The sequence below is a fragment of the Bidens hawaiensis genome, unplaced genomic scaffold, assembly GCF_021521415.1.
Source record: "Bidens hawaiensis isolate Kalapana, Puna unplaced genomic scaffold, B.hawaiensis_p1.1 tig00047705_1, whole genome shotgun sequence".
NCBI lineage: Eukaryota > Viridiplantae > Streptophyta > Magnoliopsida > Asterales > Asteraceae > Bidens > Bidens hawaiensis.
In genome coordinates, this window is record NW_027498547.1 from 3,700 (window position 1) to 14,302 (window position 10,603).

Here is a 10,603-nt window from a genome sequence, read left to right on the forward strand (position 1 = left end):
TCGAGCTCAGGCGGATAAAAAATGGTTGTTGGCGGAAGGAGTCCCCAGGTAACTGTGTTTCTCTATATTGTTATGATCCTTCGTGAAACACTTGCTTATATTTTATTTATCAGGTTATCGCCCATGTCCGAGTGAGTGATGAACTTGGGAACTGTGTCGCCGTCCTCTTAAACGCATCCTCCCAAGCCGGCCGCAAAACAGGATTCCAGGAAGATTTCAAATTTGCGGAAGATGGCAGGCTTCGGGAGGAATTTGTTTTGCATGGCCAGGATACTGCCAAGACCCTTATTGAGAAAACCAAAATTTTCGACAATTTGAAGTTTTCTATTACGGGGCAGATAGATAAAGAGGATAGCGTGGAGCAGTTAAAAGCTCTACTTGGAGTTGGAGAAGAAGGTGCAGAATCTCAAGATGATGCGGAAGATGAAGACGCGGAAGGCGAAGACGCAACGTCATAGATATAGATTTTTCTTCCTTGTAATTAACATCTTTTTGTAATCCCTTTTGATGAATAATAAGAAGTTTGTTTTATCCGATACACTTTGTCTTATGGTTTATAATATAAGTGCTTGTAGGATCTTCTTTTTGTCAACAAAGGATTACGCCATTCTTGCTATCCGATCATATAAGTCCTTCTGATACGCGGACCAGAACTTTTGTATTACATAAGGCTAAAATATAAAACTAGCAAACTTTCATAAACGAGGCATAAGCCGACTGAATTTACAAGAAATGACACTACATGTCCTTCATTAATCTATGTGGCTCGCATGCCTAAAATAAAAAAAACATGTCTTGCTAAATGTAACATCTCTTTAGTTGTGCTATGTTCCAAGTTTTAGGGATCTCAGTCCCATCCAACTTTTTTAACTTGTAGGCGCCTTTAGATAATACTTGTTTAACTTTGTAGGGGCCTTCCCAAGTTGGGGCTAACTTGCCCGGAGGTTCTTGGCCAGAAGCCTCATTATTGCGGAAGACAAAGTCTCCCGCATTAAATTCACATTTCTGGACCCGCGAGTTATAATATTTCTATAGCTGGCGTTTATAATTATGCTCACGATTGATGCTAGTTCCATTCTTTCTTCAAGAAGGTCGAGATTCATCCGGAGTTCTTGATCGTTATCATCGATCAACAAGACTCTTGCGGATGGAATCCTGATCTTGGCTGGGATCATGGCCTCGGTGCCGTAGGTTAAACTAAAGGGTGTCTTAGAATTACTGGAATTCTTTTGGGTGCGGAAAGCCCAAAGTACATGGGGCAATTCGTCAACCCAACCCGTTCGTTTAGTTCCTAACCTTGCTTTGATCCATTCCTTAATCGTCCGGTTAGTTCTTTCAACCTGACCATTCACTTGTGGGTGGGCCACAGATGTGAAGATTTGAGAGATATGAATTTCTTTCAACCATTCTTGTAGCCCACTATCCGCGAACTAAGTACCATTGGCATTAACAAGTTCCAGCGGAAGACCAAACCGGCAGATTATGAATTCCCAAAGGAATTTCTTAACACTTGCTGCCGTTATGGATGCAACTGTTTTGGCTTCCACCCACTTCGTGAAGTAGTCGATGGCTACTATTAGAATTTGACGCGTCCGGGGCTTCAGGGGAAGGTCCCATTATGTCGATAGCCCATTTCTGGAACGGCCAGGCTGAAGTGACTGGAACAAGTTCGTTCTTTGGTCGTAGTGTGTTGGGAGCATGACATTGGCACGAATCACATTTCTTGATTTCATGCACAGCGTCCAGATGCATTCCCGCCCAATAATATCCGACATTCATCAGCTTTGATACGACCATACGGGGCCTGCGTGAAGACCACATATGCCTTCATGAACTTCTCTGATTAAATAGTTCGCGTCCTCGGCATCCACGCATCTAATTAATGGGCCGAGGAAGGAACGTCGATATAAAACACCGTCATGCATCTGATAGTTCTAGGCTTTGTGTTTTATCTTCTGGGCCGCGATTCTTTCTTCCGGGAGAGCTCCTGATGACATGTATGCTATGATAGGTGTCATCCAAAATTCTACTCCAGTTTGAATTACCAAAACTTGATGTTGTGGGACGAATGGGCGATCCAGTATTTCAATGCGGATGTCCTTAGCAAAGTTTTCGAAATTCGTTGAAGACAGCTTACTAAGGGCATCCGTTGATTTGTTCTCGCTTCGCTTTATGTGAATTACTTTACATGAAGAAAACTGAAGCATCAAATCTTTCGCCTGTGACACGTATGAAGCCATTACGTCATTTTTTGCTTCATACGTGCCATTGATCTGTCCCACGATTAACATGGAATCCACGCGGGCTTCCAAGTGTTTCACCCCAAGCTTTATCGTTATCCGCAAACCTGCCAGAAAAGCTTCATACTCCGCCTCGTTGTTAGTACTCTTAAAGTCTAACTTTATGGCGTATGAAAACTCGTGGCCTTTGGGATTGACTAGCCTGAGGCCTGTGCCAGATCCCTCGCTGCTTGAAGCCCCGTCCGTGAATAGTGACCAAATTTGTCCTTGTTCAGGAGGTTCTTGGGGTTGTTGCTGAATCAAACATTCTTTCTCTTTGTGTCGCGGAACCTCAGTGACAAAGTCCGCCAACACTTGCCCTTTAATTGCTGGCCTGGGTTTATATTCTATCGCATGTTCACCCAGCTCGATGGCCCACTGTGCCAATCGCCCAGACAATTCTGGATTACTCAGAACGTTCTTGAGTTTGAATCCGGTTAACACATTGATGGGGTGCCTCTGAAAGTACCTGCGGAGACGTCGGGCAGCATAGACCAGTGCTAAAGCGAGTTTTTCCAGCATTGAGTATCTGGTTTCCGGGTATGATAATGTTCTGCTGACATAGTAGATTGGTGTCTTAACGTTCTTTCTATCCGTCAGGAGTACAACCCCAATGGCAATGTCTGATGCCGACAAGTATAACGTCAAAGGTTCCCCCGCGGAAGGTGCTATCAGCGTGGGTAGTTCCATCAAACATTTTTTGACCTCCAGGAAAGCTTATTCAGCATCCGTGGTCCATTTAAGCTGTGCCTTCTTGAGGTAGTTTCTCAATTTTGAGACGAATGGATTGGATTTTGCTGCATGATTCGCCAAAAAACGATTCAGGGCAACCAATCGAACATTAAGCGTCTGAACCTCTTTGAGGGAGGAAGGAGAAGGCATGCGGGCTACGGCTTGGATCTTATCTAGATTAGCCTTGAAGCCCGCCCCAGTGACAATTAGCCCAAGAAATTTTCCTTCTTCCATTCCAAACGAACATTTGGCTGGATTCAGCTTCATGTTGATACCCATTAAGGTTTCGAATGTCTCTTCGATGTCTCTCAACATATGATCTTCATCGATACTTTTGATCACAAGGTCATCCACATAGATTTCCAGGTTTCGACCGATCTGTTCTTTAAATGCTATATCCATCAATCGCTGATATGTATCCCCCACGTTCTTTAAACCAAATGGTGTCATCTTATAACAGAATGTGCCTTGATATGTTCTGAATGCTGTCTTATCTTCATCACCCGCAGCCATGCGGATTTGATGATAACCTTTGTAGGCATCTAAGAAGCACTTGAATTTGAATGGGGCTACCGCATAAACTTTGAGATCAAACTCTGGCAGTGGATAACAGTCTTTGGGACACGCCTTGTTTAGATCCTTGAAACTTGTACACATCCGCCATGTCCCATTGCTCTTAGGGACAATAACCGGATTGGCGACCCAAGTCTGATATTGAATTGGACGGATAATTCCAGCCTGTAAGAGGTCCTGAACTTGTTCACTAATTGCTTTTGTTTGTTCCAGACACATCTTACGTTTCTTTTGCACAATTGGAGTAAACGCCGGGTTCACTCGCAACTTATGCTCTGCAACCTGTCGCGGAACCCCGGTCATGTCCGCGGGTTGCCATGCGAATACATCAATATTTTTTTGTTAGCAACTGTTTCAAAAAGGTCCTCACTATCTTAGAGATAGCAGGTCCAATTGTTACAGTTTTATCTGGGAATTTTTTGTTTAGTACCCATTTCTCAGGTTCAGTCTGCCGGGTTTGCTTCGGAATCTTACTAGGCTTAGAACTCTCCATCGCGAAGCAATGGCGATTGACGTGAATGATAGCCACTCTGGTACGAGTTGGGATTCCAACTACACCATGTGCTGTAGAAGGATGAGTATTGAAATCTCCAATCGCTTCCCGCCCCAAGATAATGTCATGCTTCGATGTTGCTGGTAATACTAAAAATTCGACCTCCTCGGTCCTTGAATGAACTCCGTCGCTTAAAGTGACTGGGAAGGAAATCACCCCTCGCGGGTGCATTACCTCACCTCCAAATCCCGATACAGGAGCATGAATGGGTTTCATTATCTCCTTATCGTCCTCATCCAGCTGTTCGAAACATTGCTCATACATAATGTCCGACGTACTACCGGTGTCGAAGAAAACGTATTGCAATTGATAGTGGCCAAATAGGGCAGTGATGATCAAGGGGCTCTTGCTACTAAGACCCCCTTTAACTCGTGGGAAAGTCACTGGCTCATTCTTCCATTCTTCTTCATCGGACTCTCATCTCTTTCCCCCAACCTTACGTCCACCCTGGATCATATGAACGTTTAAGTCCTTGACTTGCTTTTTTTGGCGAGCCCTGGTTATCTCGCGCGGTAGCCTTACTAGTCCCGGGCTTTCCACCTTTCACCAAATGTCCAAGTTTCCCGGACTTTTCAGCCGCCTCGATCTCGTTTTTCAAAGCATTACATTCGTGTTGTGACAGATGTCATCATGAAATGAACAATGTTTTTTGGCATCAAGGAATGACCTCCTTGTGAGTGGCTGCGGTTTCCTGAAGTTCACGTTCTCCGTAGTGAGGATTTCGGTAGGAGTTTTTGAAAGTGGAGTCCAATTATTGGGACCTCGATTCGAGGGTCCCGTTTTGTTTTTATTGCCAATGAGAGATCTTGCGTCGAATGATTTTGATACCTCCGCGCTCGGCTGAAGTCTGGACCAGATTGGCCCCTTTGCTTGTTTATTAGGTCATGAAGTTTGAAATTCCACTTTTAACTTCTGCTTTGAATTGTTATATCCCAAATTTTTTTCAATTCTGGCACACAACTTTGCCGTGGTCATGATATCATCCCATTCTTGTGGCATTCCATCTCTACCAGTTAGTGTGCGGGTCAACGCATCACATCTGACATTCTTGCGGAAGGCACCGCGAAGCATGTCTTTGCTGATTCCGCTGATGTTTAGACATTCATCATTGAATCGGGTAATAAAATCTTCCACAGATTCGTTATCTCGTGGAATAACGTCCAATATTTCTGACTGGTCACGAGTATGCTTCTTTTGCTGGCTAAACTGTTGCGAAAATTTCTTTACCAAATCATCCCAGCTAGAAATTTGACCATCAGGTAACTTTTCAAATCATTCTCGTGCTGCCCCTATTAGTATCAATGCGAACATGTGACACTAATAGGGGAGCGTCCATCCGCTCACACCACCTACCGCCACAATGTTTTGGAGATGATCGCTTGGATCATTCATTCCATTATACTTTCCCACTGATGTAGGTATTTTAGCATTGAATGGAAAATGTGCTGTAGCGATGCTGGTTATAAACTTCGATTTTTCAGCAAAGGCTGCAGGGCGATACGGTTTAGTGAAATCTTCTTCCGCATCGCTATGATACTCAGTGTGGCGGACTACGTCCCGCGAGCGACTACTTCTTTCCCGCGAACGCATCCTGCTGTTATAAGTGTAAAAACTGAAGTCTTCTGGGTGATAAGTTGAATCATAACTATCAAACTCATCTTCGTAGGATGGCATCCGCATGTCCATACGAGGACGGGGGCGGAACCTTCGTAGTTCACCGAACTCTTGTTCCGTCTGTTGACTATAACGGATTTGACTTCCTCTCATTGTTGGTGGAGGAGAAAGAGATCTTCTAGGAGATTCTTCATAGGTCAGAGTGCGAGCATGAAAACGTTCATTACGCACCCTGCGCTCGTATTCAGCTGTCAAGTTCTTTTGCTGGATGCGGAGCCACTCCTCCAGAGACAGTGGTCCCCTAGATCTAGAATTATGGCGGTGAATCCTCGCCAAATCAGAATCGCCTGAATCATCTTCCAGCCCAATACTGATTGAGTTCGGCGAGTTTCTCTCATAGTTCGTCGGAGGTCACCCAGATTGGAACATTCTGGTGTTGTAACACGTCCCAAATCGGTGGGGGTTGGCCCAGCTGGTGCTGTGACACGCTCAAGGATACTACCACCTGGTGTTGTATCGGTGGTTCGTGAACCCGGAGCTGTGACACGTGCAAAAACACTTGAAGCAAAACCTTCAGGTGCTTCTGTGTTTGTAGCACATGAAGTAGGTGCAGAAGTTCCCGTCGGCCCCTCAGGAAGTTTACTCATATTGAACGAACCAAAAAAACCAACGAAAACTTTACGCAATTCTAACACCAAAACGGATGGCGCCAATGAAGAAACACTGATCCAATTCCCTAGACGGGTACTGGATCCAATGAGTCTACAAGGTAGGATACAATAACAACCAACGCAATATGAGTACAACTTCCCAAAGTCCAATGAACGGAACCTGCAAAACAGATACCGTGAGTCTCGTCACGGGAAGGACAAGAGGGGGATCTTCCCGTAACCACCCTTCGTCGTGAGAATCAGTACAGTTGTTAATAGAGAAAGTACTAAAGTATTCTGAGTAAGTAAAATGAGAGTGAATGTGAATGAATACCTCATGGAGATTGAGAGGGTATTTATAGCCGAAGGATGTGGGAATTGTGATTGGGCCAGCTGTCCCTTTCTAGAAGATCTTGATAACCATCTGGACGCGTGTCCCTTTGTGATAGGTTGAGCTATACGTCCCATGTGCATGGGTATAACAACCTGGACACGCGTCACTCCATGATAGAACGAATCAAACCCTGGCCATGTGCACAGTTATAACAACCTGGCCAGGTGTCCTTCATTCATTGGCTGACAAGTCGCGTATTCTTTAAGTAACTATCGTGGTTGTTTCTAGAAGGTAATTAGTTATTTACAGCTGTCCTGTTGGCATTGCCTCCTGGTCATCTAAGCGGACGAATGTCTTGTCCTGTGTATGACGTTTGAGGGTGCCTGGATGTTTCCGCGTGTGGTGTAAGGATGTTCTTCCTCTACCATGTTGTGCGGGTGATCCATATGTTCCGCGGATGGTATATGAGGGGTTCCTCCCCGACCCGCGGGTGATACTTAAGGGTATTTGGGTCTTTTTGATACCCCTGTATAATATCTATATCTATATCTATATTACATATGAAACATTTTAGATGGACAATATGGTAATTTTACCATTTTAAGATGCCGATAACATTAACTAAGCTAAATTAAATTTAGTGACCGTCAGCGACTAACAATCCATCCTCAAGAGACGTTACATGTTATCTCCTGCAAGGTTTATTCCTAATCAATTCCTTCTAATTGGTGTCAGTTTGAATTCCAATCAAACCTACTAAATTTCTTTTAGTACTCAGATTCTATTTTGCTTAAACACACGGACACCAAATCCCAATTGCTTCAACTTCATCATCACCCATATGATTGGAGGCCGGTTCGAGTTCCTGATGAACGAAATTGAATCCCTGTTGTTATTAAGGTAATAAAACCTACTAAATTGCTTTTACCCGATCATATGCACATGATGATAATGATGTTTGTCGTACTAGGATGCTATGCTATAATTATGGTGAATTGCTTTCCACAATTTTAAGAGAATTGAAACCCAAGGTATGATATCAAAATCTGCTAAACTTATTAGTATTTTAACATTGAACAATATCTGAATAACCAGTTTATAGCATGATAACATGATCTGTAGGTGTGGTTTATTATTTATGTATTTAGGGGAATTGCCAACTGATTTTGAATACAATCATGCTCTATGCTCGGGTAAAGATGTGCCACGTCATAATTTGTTATGATTTTTTTCTGACGTGGATATACTTTTAAACTCAGTAGATGGTGAGTTTAATATGATCATATTCGGTGCACAATGATAAAATTTATATTTGTAGATAGTTAGTTGAGTTTCGTGTATGTGTAGGCATATTAGTGGCTGATTTAATCCATCTTCCAAGTTCTAAGTCAACGGGAATTGATTTGAGGATGAATTTATCATTATTTTGAAAATATTCATCTCTTCCATTTTTGTTCTTGTTGTTTTCTTTTATCTATTCCTCGGCCTCTGGAATATTCGGCTTGTTTCTCATGCGGTTGGAAGTAGACACGGCTTCTTGACAAATCTTTAAAATTGTACTATAAGTTTAACCGATTCGTGTATTAGGACATTTTATGAATCACTTATCATTAGAAGTTTGAAAATGAATCCACTTTCTCAGAATTGATAGCGACTTCAGTTATGTGAATTTTAAAAAGTTGAAATCGCTGACTCGACTATCGACTTCTTTAAACATGTACTGTAAGTTTAACCGATTCGTGTATTTGGACATTTTATGAGTTGCTTAGCATTACAAGTTTGAAAATGAAGCCACTTTCTAAGAATTGACAGTGACTTCAGTTGTGAATTCTAAAAATACTGAAATCGCTGACTCGAATATCGACTATTGACTTCACTTTTCAAGCTTTATACTTGCTATCTTGAAAACAATCTATCAGATAGCGACTTCAGTTATGTGAATTTTTCAAAACTGAAGTCGCTATCCAACACATAATAAATTATCATCATGGGTTTTGAAAATAATCCATTTGATAGATTGGTTATTGTTTTCATGGGGTTGCTGTCTCCGTAGGTGTTATATGTTTTCATGGGGTTGCTGTCTCCGTAGGTGTTATATGTAGCATGTTGCATGCTCTATAGTCACTATGGAAGTCATGCTTTAAATGATACCCATGTGGATAAGAAGATTCGGGCCTATTTTTACTTTGGAAATAAGGAGAACGAAGTGAATTGCTGGCTAAATTTCTCAAAACGTATGTATTTAAAAATGAAAAATGGAGTCGGTTTGCTCCAGTGCCGGTCCGTGATTCATTCTAAGTGGCTTATATATGCAGAGGTACAAGTTATTTTATGATATACTTGATTTCTTTGATATGGTTATGATTTAACTTTATTTGACTGAAGTTTTCTTTTAGTCTTTAGATGAAATTTCTCGTATATTTTCGTTATGGGCAACGTTTATTAAATGGATCTAACGTGTTGGCGGGTCAAAATGGGTTGGTCATATACATAGGTTGTAACCGGGTCGACCAGTCTATTTACAGTCCAATCGAACAAGACCAATTATTAAAACATGTTATATCATGCAATATGGATGTGAGTGCAACTTATTCGTAGTGAGTTTATGAGGCTTTTCCATTTTACAACGCTTCTAGATATATTTATTGTCGTATAACCAAGTTATGTTATCACATGAAGATGTTTCATGAATATAATTTAAACATCCAACTGACACTTCAGTGCATTTTATGTTACCTAAGTTCAAAACAGGCAAATATATTTCATGCTCTTAAAGAAATGGAGAAAAATGATTAGTGAAGGTAGAAACTATGCCATATGAAGTTTTAGGTTTGGTTGTTTTTGCTCGGTTTTGGGTAAAGGTGAACAAAAGACCAGGGAACAGAAAACAGTTAATAGCAAGAACCAACACCGATTTTAAAACTGCTTGAGAGAACTTGGTTTGGAGCAGCCTCAACCATAGGGTCCTAATTGGTTTGAAAAGTCCCATGTTGAAACTAAACCTCGACCGGCCGAACCACCCCCTTTACAACCCGAAACTGGTTTCAATTCAAACCGGGCATTTTCCATTTATAACACGGTTTCAACGCCAATACCAGTTGTTGACCAGGTTTGACCAAACCCCTAGCTGATTTCAACCCGAAACGATTTGTACAAGACAATAATGCCTCTTTTGGTTTTCTTTCAAAGATTAGTTTAAGGTCTATTGTTCTTGTGGGTCAAATAGTTATTGATTTTTATGTAACCAATAAGTCAGATGTTAATTTTTTCTCTTTTTATCGGGTACAATTGCTTTAACATAAAGTCATTTTGGCCACTATCATTTTTGCAGCACAAACTTTACCTAAGAAACTCAAGAACATGCAGCAGCCCCTAGAACAGTTAGGGACTGATGTCTGAAGCTGAAGTCGAAAGTAGAATCATGGCAACTGTAACCCTCCTTCAAGCAAGATCTATTTTGAAGTATGCCCATAGACCCTAGCCAACACCACATTTTACGATGACGAGTGTGCATCTACAACCGTCGGTATGCAATACATGTGACATATAGAGTTTTTTATAATTTAATTCGGTAAAAAGTATTATGAAGTTAATTAAAAAGAAATTGGTCCCGAAAGTTTTCATAGGTCATACCTACTGATTTTGACCCGCATTAAAGGATCACAATTTTTTTTGTAATTGTCGAGCTCGATGATTTTCGAACGATGTAGACGTCGGCACAACATTTCAAGACTGGATATAAAAAACCTTGTTATTCTACAAAGGACTTCATCTAGCACAAGCCACAAATGTGCTTACATAGTAATAATAATTTAATATTTTAGATTAATTATAGAGGTTTGTTTTAAATGTTTTTGTTGCTCACAAC

At 41.5% G+C, this 10,603-nt stretch overlaps 1 protein-coding gene across 1 annotated transcript; it reads right to left on the reverse strand.

The window, feature by feature from the left end:
* Window positions 1-1,934: 1,934 nt before the first annotated feature.
* On the reverse strand, window positions 1,935-2,969 carry LOC143597192 (uncharacterized). The gene is made up of 2 exons (XM_077075768.1): window positions 2,322-2,969; window positions 1,935-2,219 (listed from the first exon to the last, which is right to left on the reverse strand). Exons 1-2 carry the CDS (start codon window positions 2,967-2,969, stop codon window positions 1,935-1,937), a joined length of 933 nt encoding a protein of 310 aa, XP_076931883.1.
* Between the last annotated feature and the right edge of the window lie 7,634 nt (window positions 2,970-10,603).